General features: G+C 40.0%; 1 protein-coding gene across 1 annotated transcript in view; it reads left to right on the plus strand.

Annotated features, from left to right (window-relative positions):
- CAPZA1 (capping actin protein of muscle Z-line subunit alpha 1) overlaps positions 1-13,436 on the plus strand; it is a 48,082-nt gene extending 34,646 nt beyond the window's left edge. The window contains exons 6-10 of the mRNA XM_063625719.1: positions 890-969; positions 1,568-1,646; positions 8,875-8,946; positions 11,360-11,422; positions 11,807-13,436. Of these exons, the coding sequence (XP_063481789.1) occupies positions 890-969; positions 1,568-1,646; positions 8,875-8,946; positions 11,360-11,422; positions 11,807-11,947 (435 nt within the window). The 3' untranslated portion in view covers positions 11,948-13,436. The remainder of the gene's footprint in view (positions 1-889; positions 970-1,567; positions 1,647-8,874; positions 8,947-11,359; positions 11,423-11,806) is intronic.
- Positions 13,437-16,392: the final 2,956 nt, after the last annotated feature.

The raw sequence follows: 16,392 nt of genomic DNA on the forward strand, positions 1-16,392 counted from the left end.
AATACATGTAAGAACATACTTTGTGGACTATACAGCACTATATTTTTTTCTTACTTTCCCTTGATGATTGCATTTCCATTCACCTCTCCCACACTAAAGAAGAGCTAGTGTTTCTAACTACTAACTAGACATCTCCATCTGTAATTTCCAGTTTGTTAATGACACCACCATCTTTTTAGTCACCCTTGAGTTCCTTCTTTCCTTTGCCCATCATTTGCAATATACTGCTAGACTTTGATTGTACTTCTACATTCTGTATGCAGCTCTTCCTCTCCATTCCCATTAATATAACTCTGGCTTGTTGCCTAGATTAATCCTGTGGCCTCCTAACCAAGCTTCAGCTTTTCTTCGTTTTATCTTGAATACCAGTATTGATTATTCTCCCACAGTATTAGTTCTAGTCATGTTTTGCTGTCTCTCCGTTGCCTATAGAATAAAATCTTAAACTTATTACTTTACATCTACTATTACACGACCTAAATCTACCATCCTGTTTTGTCTTTCATTAGTCCACTTCACACACAGCCTCTAAACCTGACAGAACTATCAGCCTTTCACTGAACAAGTCCTTAGTTTCCTGTCTCGCCTTTATTTTCAGTCTCTGCTTATCAGAATCTCATCTGTCTTGTATGACCCAGCCTAAATGGCACCCGCCTTGTACCCCAAACCAAGAGCAGTATTTCCCTCTGTTTTCATTGTATCACTGTCTCTGGTAGAACCTAACATGTTCTGCTTTGTTTTCATATCCCATTTGCACTATTGTGTTGTAAGCTCATTTTATCTGATTCTTTGTCTCCCCCAAGGATTTAACACTCTGCTTTTGTACAATGCGTGTTGTTTAAATTAAATGTGTTTGGAGTCTTTAACTATTTTTTTTTCCCAACAATAGGTTTATGCTAAAACTATCGATGGGCAACAGACTATTATTGCATGTATCGAAAGCCACCAGTTTCAGCCTAAAAACTTCTGGTAAGAAATAGATATTCTCTTCTATTTATATCTGAAAGAAACCAGCAGTTGAGACTTGGTTTTTAATCCAACTAGCTTGGAATAATTATTTAACTTACAGACTTCAGTTTTCCATCTATAAATGAGGGATTTAGATTCCTTACAGTTCTAAGGTTTTATACTTATATTTTCCTTTAAAAGTTACTCTCATTTTGAGTGAGAACAAGTGATTAGTAAAGTGCCCTGTTGAAAATCTGAGTTTTACTTGGCTTAGTGTTACTGCTACTTGAGTTAATTGTATAACTCAGCAGTCTATTCATCTGATTTTGGAAGAGCCTCCCATGAGCAGAATAGGCATGGTTTTCCATTTCAAGGGAAAAAAGGAAAAATGAAAGACAAAATAACTTAGAAAAGGCTTATGGTCAGGCCGCTTAGATCCAGACTTATATTTGAGTAGACAGAGCTCTGGGTTTGCCAAACTGGAAATGACAGTTTCTCTTTTTTTTTTTTTTTTTTCTTTTTTTGCACCCGTCTTTCCCAACTTCTGTACCTCAGTGGCAAATCACCTCTTTCTTGTACTTATTGCTAATTCTGCAATGTTGTGTGTGTGTTTTAATAGGAATGGTCGTTGGAGATCAGAGTGGAAGTTCACCATCACACCACCTACAGCCCAGGTGGTTGGAGTGCTTAAGATTCAGGTGAGATTCCAACATGTTTATAGACTTAAAACTTCACATCTTTAAAACATGTGTAAGTTGCTTTGGTATTAAATAAGGACCAAGTATATGTAGATGCAAAGGGAGACTGATGGCAGTGAATAGAAGTAGAAGCCTCCTTCTTGGGGTGGTAAACAGAGAGAGCTGTTCTGAGTTGATAAAGGATAGTATGTAGAGTGTATGGCAACATGGTTATTGTTATTTTTCCTTTAAAGGTAACATAAGTTATAACTAGGAATTATCAAACAGCAGTTTTAGGAAAGATTTAAAATTAATAATAATTATTATTATTATTATTTGGGACAGAGTTTCACTCCATCACCCAGACTGGTGTGCAGTGATGTGATCTCAGCTAATGCAACCTCCACCTCCCAGCCCAGGCTGGGTTAATTTCTAAAAATTATAACTAGAGCGAATGGCAGGTGTTTTGGAATATAAATAGCCAAGCAGAAGTAGATTGATTGATTGACTGATTGATTGATTGATTTTTGAGACTGAGTTTTGCTCTTATTGCCCAGGCTGGAGGTGCAATGGCGCGATCTCGGCTCTTCGCAATCTCTGGCTCCTGGGTTCAAGTGATTCTCCTGCCTTGGCCTCCCGAGTAGCTGGGATTACAGGCATGCGCCATCACGCCCAGCTAATTTTCTGTTTTTAGTACAGGTGGGATTTCTCCATGTTGGTTAGGCTGGTCTCGATCTCCTGACCTCAGGTGATCCACCCGCCTCGGCCTCCCAAAATGCTGGGATTACAGGCGTGAGCCACTGCACCTGGCCCAGAAGTAGATTTTTAATGCTGATGTCAGGGTAGACAGGCAGCTGAATAAGATAGCTGTTAACTCATTTGATGCCTATCTGGATTGAAGTTTAATATCCTAGCAAAGGTTTGACTTTCTGAATTCAGGGTGGTTTAATATTTAAGCCTCACTAACTCTTTAGGTCAGAATAGGTACAGGTAACCGAGAAGATCAGTACCTAATTGTACCTATATTATATTATGTGAAGCTGTGCTTTAACAACAATTACCAAGAGTTGTCTTTTTTTTTTTTTTTTTTTTTTGAGGAGGAGGAGTCTCGCTGTGTTGCCCAGCCTAGAGTGCAGTGGTGCAATCTTGGCTCACTGCAACCTCTGCCTCCTGAGTTCAAGCAATTCTCTTGCCTCAGCCTCCCAAGTAGCTGGGATTACAGGCACGCACCACCACGCCCAGCTAATTTTTGTATTTTTAGTAGGGGCAGGATTTCACTATGTTGGCCAGGCTGGTCTTGAACTCCTGACCTCAGGTGAGCCACTGCGCCCAGCCAAGAGTTGTCTTTTTTAATGCTCTAATTTGATCAAGTGCATAGGTAATAAATTCTGTAAAAGTGAATCTGCTCTTTTTATATATACCTATAACTTCCTGCAACAAGTAGCTCCTGACCATAGGAGCATGCCCAACTCAGGTGAGACAGGCTGGTGTTGAGTTCACAGCTCTAGGAGCAGCCCTCAGTGATATGTAAGAGTTGATAGATAAATATGGCAGCTTCCTCAAGTAGGACAACTTTGAAGCACGTTCTATTTAGTCTTCCGGAGCCCAATACCCACAGCTGTAACCTGCTCATAAACGTACCTGTAAGGCTTCCTTCCCCTCTCTGTCTCACTTCTTCTGTCCCCTACTATAGCTTTGTGAGATTCGCTCCTGAATAAACTACTTTTCTCTAATGTTTGTCTTGGGGTCTCCTTCTGGGAAGGTGCAACCTAAGACAGCATACTGTTCTGTTTCTGTTAACCAAATACCTTAGTAGCCTAACGCTCTAGATCTCTTGTAACTGTGGCATTAGCATTAACTTCCTAGAACCATGGTATCAGCATTGTAGAAGCTTATTGTAAATTTTGTGTAAATAAATTTTACTTTGTTTCTAGATGGAAACAGCCATTTGTATTTTAGCTCTGCCAGTGCAAACCTATAAAATAAGAGCACACATCACAAAGGGTGATAATTTATGGTAAGATTCAAAATACATCCCAGTGTATAGACCCACATTTAAACCTTTTTAAGCATAGATTGAGCATACTTTCGGGGAAAGCTTATTTCATTTACATATCTTTTAAATTTTGGAGTGAGAATTATTTGGAAAAGTCATTAGGATATTTAGCCTTTCAGGCTAGTCTATAGGCAAAAACATCGTTCTGAGAAGGCAACAATTTCTGAGGATTTATGTTGATGACAATCATGTTGAAATTTGCGTTAGTTAATTGAACCATTTTCATATTAGCACATGAGACCTAGAAAAGGTCTTAGAACACATAAGTTTCGAGCTTAATTTCTTTCTTGAAACGGTGTGTCTCTGTCACCTAGGCTGGAGTGCAGTGGTGCTCTCATAGCTCACTGCAACCTCAAACTCCTCAACTGAATGATCCTCCCACCTCATCCTCCCAAGCACCTGGTGCTACAAGCACACACCACTGTACCTGGCCAACTTTTTTAATTTTTTTGTAGAGTCAGGGTCTCACTATGTTGCCCAGGCTGGGTTAATTTCTAAAAATTATAATATCATTAGTGTATTAGGTAATGAAATTAATATTTTTTAGAATTTTTCTTTCTTTTTTTTCTTTTTTTTTTTTGTTGAGACAGAGTCTCGCTCTGTTGCCCAGGATGGAGTGCAGTGGCAGGATCTTGGCTCACTGCAAGCTCCACTTCCTGAGTTCATGCCATTCTCCTGCCTCAGCCTCCTGAGTAGCTGGTACCACAGGCGCCCGCCACCACACCTGGCTAATTTTTTGTATTTTTAGTAGAGACAGGGTTTCACTGTGTTAGCCAGGCTGGTCTCGAACTCCTAACCTTATGATCCGCCTGCCTTGGCTTCCCAGAATGCTGGGATTACAGGCGTGAGCCACTGCGCCTGGCCCTAGAATTTTTCATTGAGATCAAAAACAGTAAGGCTTATTGACCTTACCGTATATTCCTTTCCATGTCCTAATTAAGAAACATAACAGAAGTTCAAACTGATTGTATAGTCTTTATTCTTGAACAAAAAGAATGTGCTGTGCATACCTCCTCTCTTTAGACAAGTTCTGAGAAATACAGAAATTCTTGTTTCTTCTATGACCAGATCTCTGATTTTTTAAAAAATATCTCCCATCCTGTTTGTACTCATTCCCCTCCCCCACTTTTTGTTTTGTTTTGTTTTTTGAGATGGAGTCTTGCTCTGTCACCAGGATGGAGTGCAGTGGCACGATCTTGGCTCATTGCAACCTCCGCCTCCTGGGTTCAAGTGATTCTCCTGCCTCAGTCTCCTAAGTAGCTGGGTGTGCAGGCGCATGCCACCACGCCCAGCTAATTTTTTGTATTTTTAGCAGATACCAGGTTTCACTGTGTTAGCCAGGATGATCTTGATCTCCTGACCTCGTGATGCGCCCACCTTGGCCTCCCAAAGTGCTGGGATTACAGGCGTGAGCCACTGCACCCGGCTCATTCCCCTTCTGAATGTTCTTTTCAGTCCCTGAACCGCTAGTTTTTTTAATGAAAAAAAACAGACAAAACTGATATTGATTGTGACCTACTTTTATTTTAAATATTCTTATCTATTGGGATTTTAACCTTTATATGTCATCATTTAGCCCAATCTTTTTTGCCCACGTCTTTGCTGTTCTGATTTTACATGTAAGTATTAGTGGTTCTTATTATTGCCCTTCTTTTCCAGTGGATTCTCGTCTCCAGTGGATTCCAGTCTCGCTCTGTTGCCCAGGCTAGAGTGCAATCTCAGCTCATTGCAGCCTCCGCCTCCCGGGTTCAAGTGATTCTCCTGCCTCAGCCTCCCAGGTAGCTGGGATTACAGGCATCCGCCACCACGCCTGCCTAATTTTTTTTGTATTTTTAGTAGAGACAGGGTTTCGCCATGTTGATCAGGCTGGGCTCGAACTCGTGACCTCAAGTGATCTGCCTGCCTCGGCCTCCCAAAGTGCTGGGATTAAATGTGTGAGCCACCATGCCTGTTCTCAGTGGATTCTTCTATTGTCTTTTCTTTTTTAACCTGTTAGAAAGCCAAAAGGTAAAATTTCAGGGTTTAGAGAGGGTATGGAAAGTCTAGCTTCTCTTGCCCATCTGGATAGAGCCAGCTGTTTGTCCTCATTAAAGAAGATACTTGCCGGGCGCGGTGGCTCACGCCTGTAATCCCAGCAGTTTGGGAAGCCGAAGCAGGGGGATCATGAGGTCAAGAGATCGAGACCAGCCTGGCCAACATGGTGAAACCCCATCTCTATTAAAAATACAAAAATTAGCTGGCCATGGTGGCATGCGCCTGTAGCCCCAGCTACGTGGTAGGCTGAGGCAGGAGAATTGCTTGAACCTAGGAGGCAGAGGTTGCAGTGAGCCGAGATCAGCCACTGTGCTCCAGCTTGGGCAACAGAGTACGACGCTGTCTCAAAAAAAAAAAAAAAAGATACTTATTTTTGTCTTTTAAACAAGGATATGTAGGGGGTTCTTGTTGTCCAGGGAAGTCTTTTTGTTGCAAATAGCTTTCTGCCTAGATGAAGCTTGGCTGTTAGTTATGCCCTTCTAATGATATCCACAAAGAGTAAGCCCCTGCTGAGACACTATTTCTCCCCAGATCAAGGAATTTCTAACTTTTTGACAAAACATAGCATTGGAAGGTATTACATATGTTGGATAGCTCTGGAATTTGACCTAATTCAAATCCTAGCTCCTCCTCTTACTAGGTGTGTGAACTTGGATAAGTTATTGTTTAATAACTGCCTCAAGGCAAGCTTCAGTTTCCTCAGCTGTAAAATAGGGTTAGTTGTAGTCCTCATCTCATAAGAGTTTTTGTAAAGATTAAATGTGGTGGCCGAGTGCAGTGGCTCATGACTAATCCCAGTACTTTTGGGAGGCCGAGGTGGGCGGATCACAAGATCAGGAGTTCGAGACCATCCTGGCCAAAATGGTGAAACCTTGTCTCTACTAAAAATACAAAAGTTAGCCGGGTGTGGTTGCGGGTTCCTGTAATCCCAGCTACTCGGGAGTCTGAGGCAGGAGAATCACTTAAACCCGGGAGATGGAGGTTGCAGTGAGCCGAGATCGTGCCATTGCACTCCAGCCTGGGCGACAAGAACAAGACTCTGTCTCAAAAAAAAGGATTAAATGAGGGAATATAAGTAATAGTGAAGTGTTTGCACAGTGTCTAACACATAGTAAAGGCTTAATAATAGCTCCTACAGCTAAGATTACTGAGTAAGAGAAATGAAGTAAGTGAAGATTACTGTTCTTCTCTTCACCTTTTCTGCTTTATCCCTCAAAACATTCTGTTTTGTTCAAGTATCTCCTGGTAGCATAGACTAGATATCTTAGTTTGTTTGGGTTTTTTTTTTTTTTTTTTGAGACAGAGTCTCACTCTGTCACCCAGGCTGGAATGCAGTGGCATGATCTTGGCTCACTGCAACCTTTGCCTCCTGGGTTCAAGCAGTTCTCCTGCCTTTGCCTCCCAAGTAGCTGGAATTACAGGTGCCTGCCACCACACCTGGCTAATTTTTTTTTGTATTTTTAGTAGAGATGGGGTTTCGCCATGTTGGCCAGGCTGGTTTCGAACTCCTGACCTCAAGTGATCCGCCTGCCTTGGCCTCCCAAAGTGCTAGGATTACAGGCATAAACCACCATGCCCGGGCTTGTTTCAGTTATTATAACACAATACCTTAGACTGGGTAATTTATAAACAGCAGAAATGTATTCCTCACACTTCTGGAGACTAAGAAGTCCAAGATCAAGGTGCTGTTAGATTCGGTGTCTGGTGAGTTCTGTTTCTTATAGGTGACACCTTCTGCGTTCTCATGTGACAGAAGGGGTGAACACTGTCCTCATGAGGTAGAAGAGTGGCAAGCGAGCTTGATTGAGCCTCTTTTAGAACGGCACTAATCCCTTGAAGGCTTCACCCTCATGACCTAATCGCCTCCCAAAGGCCCCTCCTCTTAATACTGTGACATTGTGTATTGGTCCAACATAAGAATTTTGGGAAGGTACCAACATTAAGATCATAGCACTAGATAAATGGCATTACCTGGACTATTGTTCTGGCATTATGTCTCCAATAGCAGCTCCTTCATTTTCTTCATAGCACACGTATAATCTTTCTAAAACATTCCTTTTCCTGTGTGTCACCTATAATAGGATAACATCTGCATTCTTTTTTTTCCCTAAGATGGGGATCTTGCTATATTGCCCAGGTTGGTCTTAAACTTCTGACCTCAAGTGATCCTCCCGTCTTAGCCTCCTGAGTAGTCTGAATTCTTAACATGGTTTATAAGGTGCTTTGTTCTTCACAGTCTGTGTTTCCAACTTCATAGCAATGTCTCCTGCCACACTCCTTTTTTACACATATTCATATGCAGTGAGTTCTTTGTTCTTCTCCAAATTAAACCAGTTATACTCCATTCTGTTATACTTTTTTATCTCCTTGCTATAGATACCATTCTCTACCTGTGTACTTAGGTGACAACTACTGTTTTCAAGATCCTATTCAAATGCACAAAAGGATACCCTCATCCTATTGCGTATGACCAGTTAGTAGCCTTGTCAAGGTGACTAAACCTATCTTAAGTTGCCAAAACTTAACCTAAAATGTCATTGATTAGTCTCTTCTCCTTTTTGCTAATTGTTTTCATAAATGTAGCATTTCACTTTATGTTACATATTCAGAACTACTTTTATCTTACTTTTTAAAAATATCTGATTTACCAATAAAATACTTGTTTTTCTGTCCTGTCTTTAACCCTGAATGTGACTTTTCCTGTACCTGGTCAGTTCTGCTTACCAATATTGATGATAATGTATATGGAGAAATGTGCCAAATATTAGGTATGAGGATCCATTAAAATTCCTTTGTTTTTGCAGTGAAAAACTAATATTTAATGACTTTAATTATTTTAATATTGTTAAGAATGGGATCTTATTTACCTTTGTATTCACAATGCCTAGCACAGTGCTTAGAATGTGAAAAGCATGTAATAAATATTTGTTGAACTTAATAATCAGTTTTCCCTGCTAAGGGAAAAGCATTCTTAAACTTAAGTGTTCTGTGGATTAATTAACCACCATTGTGAATTACCACTGCTTATAATAATTATTTGTTCAGAGTTGGTAAAATGGCTCATCAACTTAAAGATAGCTTAAAGCATGGATTTGCGTCCTAAATAACAGGTTTCTCTATGAACTTCCCCTAAAAAGGCTCAAACATTGTCTCACACAGGTTCACTATTATGAAGATGGCAATGTTCAGTTGGTTAGTCATAAAGATGTACAGGATTCACTAACTGTTTCGGTGAGTATGGAATATTTAATGTCTGTCTTACTCATGTCTCATTTTTCTTTAAAAAATTAGTTTTGATCCTGAGTGCTGATTCTGCCAGTAGAAATTCAGTTTGCTTTTAATGTTTTGATTTTGGCCACTTCTGTTAGTGCCTCTTACCACCAACCAGCATATATTAGTTCACAGTTTTTGACTCACAGTATTGATTATGGCTTTAGACAAATGTCCTTCTTAGTCGCTCTCTCTCAGTTGTAATAGTTACTCAAGGATAGCAATACCTTCAATCAATAAATACCAAGAGCAAGGAAAGTTTACCAAACTGCATCCTATAGGGCTGCATTTATATCATTAGAGAAACAACATTTTTAGGAGTATGCAATTAGAATGTTTTGTGGTTTGGTGTTGTCCTTCTATTTGAGACAGGAACTCACTCTGTTGCCCAGGCTGGAGTGCAAGGAAGGACATGATCACAGCTCACTGCAGCCTCGAGCTCCCAGGCTCAAGCGATCCTCCCACCTCAGCCTCCCAAGTAGCTGGGACCACAGATGCATGCCACCATGCCCAGCTAATTTTTTTATTTTTGGTAGAGATGTGGTCTCTATGTTGCTCAGGCTGGTCTTAAACTCCTAGACTGAAGTGATCCCCCTGCCTCAGCCTCCCAAAGTACTGGGATTACAGGTGTGAGCCACCATGCCTGGCCACTATTGTGTTTTGTACCTTGAAAGAAGAGACATGATTTGTTCTTGCATTTCTTTGATAGTCTCATTACTTCTTTAAGTTCTTAGAAGTTATTGAGTACCCCCAAAGAGTTTTTGTTTATATGTTAGGTCTATCAATGTTTACCTCACTAAAAATTAAAGCTGAGAAATGTTGGCGAGGAGTGGTGGCTCACACCTGTAATCCCAGCACTTTGGGAGGTTGAGGCAGGTGAAAGCTTGAGCTCAGGAGTTCAAGACCAGCCTGAGCAACACAGTGAAACCCTGTCTCTACCAAAAAAAAAAATAAAAATCAGCTGAGTTCCTATAGTCCCAGCTACCTGGGAGGCTGTGGTAGGAGGATCACCTGAGCCCAGGAAGGTTGAGGCTGCAGTGAGCCAAGATCGTGCCACTGCACTTCAGCCTGGGTGACAGAATGAAACTCTGTCTCAAAAAGAAAGAAAGAAATAAAACTAAGAAGTTTTAAAAATATTCGTTAATTAAAAATAATGATGATAAACCCATTACTTGTTAATAAGTAACATCTTTGTGAATATATTTTCCAAATCAAAAGAAAAAAATAGTGGGAAGAATGGCATTAGTCTGTGTCTTCACAAATTGTGTAATGTCTGGTTTATTAAAAGATGGCTGACTTTATTGTGATATTAGTTGTTTTTTGCTTGTTTGTTTGTTTTTTGAGATGAAGTTTCGTTCTTGTTGCTCAGGCTGGAGCACTGTCTTGGCTCACTGCAACCACCACCTCCCAGGTTCAAGTGATTCTCCTGCCTCAGGCTCCCGAGTAGCTGGGATTACAGGCATCGGCCACCATGCCCAGCTAATTTTTGTATTTTTAGTAGAGACAGGGTTTCACCATGTTGACCAGGCTTGTCTTGAACTCCTGACCTCACCTGCCTCAGCCTCCCAAAGTGCTGGGATTACAGACATGAGCCACTTCACCCGGCCTCTGCTTCATACCTTTCATTATCCCGCAAAGTGATAAAGTCATCACACATCATGTAGTTTCTAGGAAATTACATCATACACACATTACAGAGTGAAAGTGAAACAGGCAAATAACTTTGTGTTAATATTATTATGAAAGTAGAAAATAGTTTTGACCTCATAGTCTGTCTTAGGACTGCTGCTCTAGATATTAAATCCTACCCTCTTCCCTTTAATTCTGTTGTACTTAATGGTAACAGGAAGAGGGAGATTAATTTCATTTTATACTTGAACCACATAGTACAAAATGTGATTGGCTAGTTTAACATCATAAGTGGCAAATAAAGGCATATGTGAGCTTATGTATATGACTGATGTGTCCAAGGGCATTGTTCATACCATTTTAAACCAGAAATATTTTCAGGGCGTCAAGGTTTCAAGACTTAATGATGTCTTTTGGGCGTACTGTGGTAGACCGGAAAGAGCATGGGTTTTTTTGGTGAAGACCTAATTTCAGATCCCATCTTTATCATTCAAAAACTTTATAATTCTGGTCAAGTTGCTTAAGAGGATTCTGTTTTCTCATCTGCAAAATGGGGGTTATGATTATAACATAGTCTCTTCCATAGAGTTGTTGTGAGAATCAAAGGAGGGTAGTGGGCATGGGGACACTTGGTAAACTAGAAGTTGTTATACAAATGTTAGTTAAGATGGACTTACTTTTCAGGATCTTACTGCTTACACATTAAAAAAAAATCTGATTTTCCCCTTCTTCCTTCCTCCATTAGAATGAAGCCCAGACTGCCAAGGAGTTTATTAAAATCATAGAGAATGCAGAAAATGAGTATCAGGTAAGAAGATTTGGAGTTAATTTTCCTAGATCTACTATCTTATTATTTTGCTGTTAGCATATTTTGTTAGGTCTGTCTCCTTTAATGTAAATATACATGCTCTTCAGTTTTACTAAATATGGAGACTTTGCAGACCTTCCAAGTTGGCATTCTGCTTACAGTCAGGGTTGGAGGATTGCTTGGGACTGTAGCCCTTGTTTTAGAAATAATATAGGTGAACTTCTTGACCTACTTCAGAGATTGGAGAGGAGCTCATTGAAAATAATATATCCTGTCTATCCTTCATAGGGGACTCAAGCATATCCTTTGACTATAGCATTACTTTTCTGTTCACAACCAGCCCCATTTCTATTCAAGCAACTCATCTTCAATTATCTATTGCAGACAGCAATTAGTGAAAACTATCAAACAATGTCAGATACCACATTCAAGGCCTTGCGCCGGCAGCTTCCAGTTACCCGCACCAAAATCGACTGGAACAAGATACTCAGCTACAAGATTGGCAAAGAAATGCAGAATGCTTAAAGGCTGAATGTAGGATTCTTCAGTATGTGGAAAGACAAGGATTCAACGTGTGGTCATATGATAAATAAGTGATTTATAAACAAGAGTGATATTTTGCTAGGGCTTTCAAAGTTAACTGGTTTTCTAGCCTCATGGAATACTGTTGAACCTATAGCATTGTCTTGATTCTTTTGTGTTCTCTGCCTTGTAATTTTCTGTTATTGCTATATCTACGTGTAAATCTTTTTTTCTTTTTCTTTTTTTTTTTTTTTGTTAATTCTGCCACATTTAATGTTGGTGAGAGAGTGATCTATCCTAATGACATTTTACTGTTTAAAAAAGTTTCCTAGCCATGAAGCCCTGCTACTGATTTAGACAAGGTATTATGGTCATCACTTTGTACCCCTATCTTTCCAAGCACTTCTGGTACTTCAGTCGTTTTTACTGATCCACCAACACCTAAAGAGGCTATGCTACAATCTCTAGCTAAATGGAAGACACATTCATCCTTCTCCCTCTGACTGCTTTGATCATCATTTATTGCATCTCATAACTGTAATTTTCTAAAGTTTGGATTGGGACTTTTCAGGTCCTTTTTGGAGGGCAAAGGAAGTGCCAGCTTCTCTGGGGAACTTGTTTTTAAATCCAAAGACTTGAACCACATTCCCTGCACATGAACATGTTTGCTTTCATCCCTTCTCTCATTGTCTCCTTCCCATCTTAGTACCATTGTAGTTATAAACATCTGCATTTTTAGAAGCATTTTACCCATTTATTTTTTCAAACATTCAAGAACTGCTGACGTACTGTGGATGTAGAGTATAAAACTTGAAAAATGCAGATGTTGAAGGAATAATAGGTATCTTGTGCTTTAATACTTTATGGCAGGATTGTACTATAAGCAAATAAATTAAACAGCTATGTAAATCATAAACAAAAACTAAAAATGAACCAAAGTGAAAGGATAACTTCCAGGCAGTATCTTTCTATTGTAACCTGTTATTTAAGGAAATACTAGTGATTTCTTCTAAATAGGATGTAAAACTTATTTCAAATTACTCTTCCTCAGTCCTGCCTGCCAAGAACTCAAGTGTAACTGTGATAAAATAACCTTTCCCAGGTATATTGGCAGGTACGTGTGTAATCTCAGAATACACAGGTGACATAGATATGATATGACAACTGGTAATGGTGGATTCATTTACATTGTTTACACTTCTATGACCAGGCCTTAAGGGAAGGTCAGTTTTTTAAAAAACCAAGTAGTGTCTTCCTACCCATCTCCAGATACATGTCAAAAAAGAAAGGTGTTTGTGCTTCCGTTTTGTTTCTGCTCAGTAATATAGTCAAGCAACAGTTTGTTTCCAAGTGACCCATTGAGCTGTGTATGCATTTTTGTTTATTTCAAATAAAATATATTTGTATTATTTGTCCTTCATACTATCCATCCATACCACACTATCTTCTGTATCAGGTAGTCTAATAGAAATATACCTGTTTTGTTCTAAAATTGTCTGAGTCTCTCCTTTTTGATTCATCGCTTCAGCCTTGGTTCTCAAGGTAAGATTTTCAGCTGTATTTGATCTTATGTTGAGAATGTTTAGGATTTCTAAAATTGGTTTCTACCTTCAACTATTATAGACTCTGAATATCCACAGATTTGCAAAGAACAGCTTTTTTTTTTTTTTTTTTTTTTTTTTGAGACGGAGTCTCGGAGTCTCGCTCTGTCGCCCAGGCTGGAGTGCAGTGCCGCAATCTCGGTTCACTGCAAGCTCCGCCTCCCAGGTTCACGCCGTTCTCCTTCCTCAGCCTCTCCGAGTAGCTGGGACTACAGGCGCCCGCCACCATGCTCGACTAATTTTTTTGTATTTTTAGTAGAGATGGGGTTTCACCGTGGTCTTGATCTCCTGACCTCGTGATCCGCCCGCATCAGCCTCCCAAAGTGCTGGGATTACAAGCATGAGCCACCGTGCCCGGCCAAAGAACAGCTTTTTAAAGCGTGAGCAATGTCTATGGGTCATACTGCTCTTCACTCAAAGACTATCCATGTTTCAAAGGGAAAAATGTAGTTGTCTTCTGTACCTATCATTCAGAAAGCAAGGCCCAAGTACAGTTGTAGTCACTAGGCAGAAGTAGAAATGAAAGAATCCCTGCCTTAAACGTGGTAATATTTCACATTGCGTTATCTTGAAATGCTGCTTTCCTCTCCTTAGCTGGCCTAGCTACAGACTTGTGGGAGAGGCTTTTATCCTGGTTCCCAAAAGAAAACCAGAGGGAGTTTTTATGCTTCAAGTACTCCATCCAAGGCCAGTTCAAATTCCCACCTTTTTGAGGAATATTTAGCTGCATTCCATTCTATTTGTAATGCAAATAGATTGAAACATTCTTGCTTTTAATTTATTAACTCTCTCATCCTGCCCCTGCTATCCCATTGATTCCTTAGCTTAGACTTTTTAAAAAAAGATTCTTAACCTCTTAACTATCTAAAGGCCTTGGTTACTTGTGTAGTGGGGAGGAAGTCAACCCAATTTACCAAGTCTGGCAGAGACACTCCCTCTCCCCCTTCCGCCCCCTTCTTAACCTCCCTTAGCAGAATATTTGCTTGAATTGTATCTATTTTATCACCACAAGCTGCTGAAATCAGCCTGTTGTACCCTAGGGCAAAGATTCCCAGCCATCTGGAAAAGAGTTTTTTGTGAGGCCTCCCTCCTGTATTTGGGTTTGAAATGACACTGCTGAAGACTGTTTTCATCTGAGCCTCAGTGATTATCCCTCTATTGCTTGCCTAGTTCCAGTGCCTGTTCTCTTTTATAATCTAAGACTTTGATGCTGGACTCATCTAGGTTCATGGGATACTTGGCAAACTTGGCATATTCTCTTCAAACTCGGCATATTCTCTTCAAACTCAAAGTATGATAAATATTTGAATGCCAACTTGTGAATTTACAATTTTCTATAAAACTACCAAGTAAACCAAATGCTGGTGACCATTGTCTCATTTTCCAGCTACCTATTATGTGAAAAATCAAAGGAAGATTGGTAAATACAGAACAAAGCTGGATTGTCCTGTAGTTTAAGTTGAGCTAACTTAAATTTCTTCTTTGAACAGATAGGGTATATATAAATGCACATATAAGCTCTCTGAGCACAGAAACAAATCTCACATCTGACGACCAGAGGTCACTCTCCTCACCATCTTGGTTTTGGTGGGTTTTGGCCAGCTTCTTTACAGCAGCCTGTTTTATCAGCAAGGTCTTTATGACATGTATCTTGTGCTGACCTCCTGTCTTATCCTGTGACTTAGAATGCCTAACCTCCTGGGAATGCAGTCCAATAGGTCTCAGTCTCATTTTACCCAGCCCCTGTTGAAGATGGAGTTGCTCTGGTTCAAACAGCTCTGACAATAACAATTAGAACCCCACGTGAAGTAGATTTTTCTAGATGAAACTTGTTTAGAGAAGTTCCATTGTAAACAAAGCCACATAGCATCACAATTTTTACCCAAGTTTTTACTATACTGCAGCCTTTTGTGTACGTTTTGAGAACATCCAAGACATAAACCTGACCAGAGAAGAAGGGAGATTGTATCCAAGAATAATATGGATTTAGATTTGCTGGTCAGAATGGACCCAGACATTCAGTTTGAGTATGGTTGATGGTAGGTTTTTGAGATGGTAAGTAACAAGGCAATTTTGAGGAGTTCACCCTCTCTACTCTTCTGGAACCTCATCAGAACATTGAGGAAGAAAAAAAGGTAAAATCTTTAGCTGCTTTTCTAGTTTTTTCCTCTACTTTGCATAATAAGTTTGTAAGATGTTTTCCTCTGCTCTATTTTACCCATCCCCGTAGCTTTGGTTCCCACTGACATTGCATTTCCTGTTGCTAAAGCCTGTTGTTTCTGGCTTCATTTGGTTGTTGGCCTGAGAGAAGGTACAAGGGTAGCCCAGCTGGAGTATGACCTGGGTTCTGGACTTTCTTCAATTCCGTAGATTGTGTGGCCTCCTGCTGGTAACTACTACGGAGAACAACACTAGCTTTGATTTATTTGAAAGTGATATATTTGATTTAAAACTTTGTAGTGTAACTTAGCTTGTCCCATTCTAGTGTGTGTGTGATTTCATTCTGCGGGAAAAAAATAGATGCAAAGGTTTGTTATTGTAGCCCCACCCCCTTAAATTTGTCTATACAGTCTTCTGAAGCACACTGCCCTTTTAGTTCTCTTGGTACTGATGCTGTCACTATTAACCACTTATTGCCTAACACAACAGTCCCTTAAGCTCAAGATGCTAGTATTTTGATGAATATAAGGGGCCACCTTATATACCAATAAAAATTAAAGAGCAATACAGACTGGAATGCAACGAAGCTCCCAAATATGTGGCTCAGGGGTAAGGGTCACCAGCCTTTCCACATAATGAAGCAGATGTGGCAGAGAAAAGCAATGACTGTGTATCCTGGCAGAGCCC

Source organism: Symphalangus syndactylus, chromosome 12 (genome assembly GCF_028878055.3).
Source record: "Symphalangus syndactylus isolate Jambi chromosome 12, NHGRI_mSymSyn1-v2.1_pri, whole genome shotgun sequence".
NCBI classification, from domain to species: Eukaryota; Metazoa; Chordata; class Mammalia; order Primates; family Hylobatidae; genus Symphalangus; species Symphalangus syndactylus.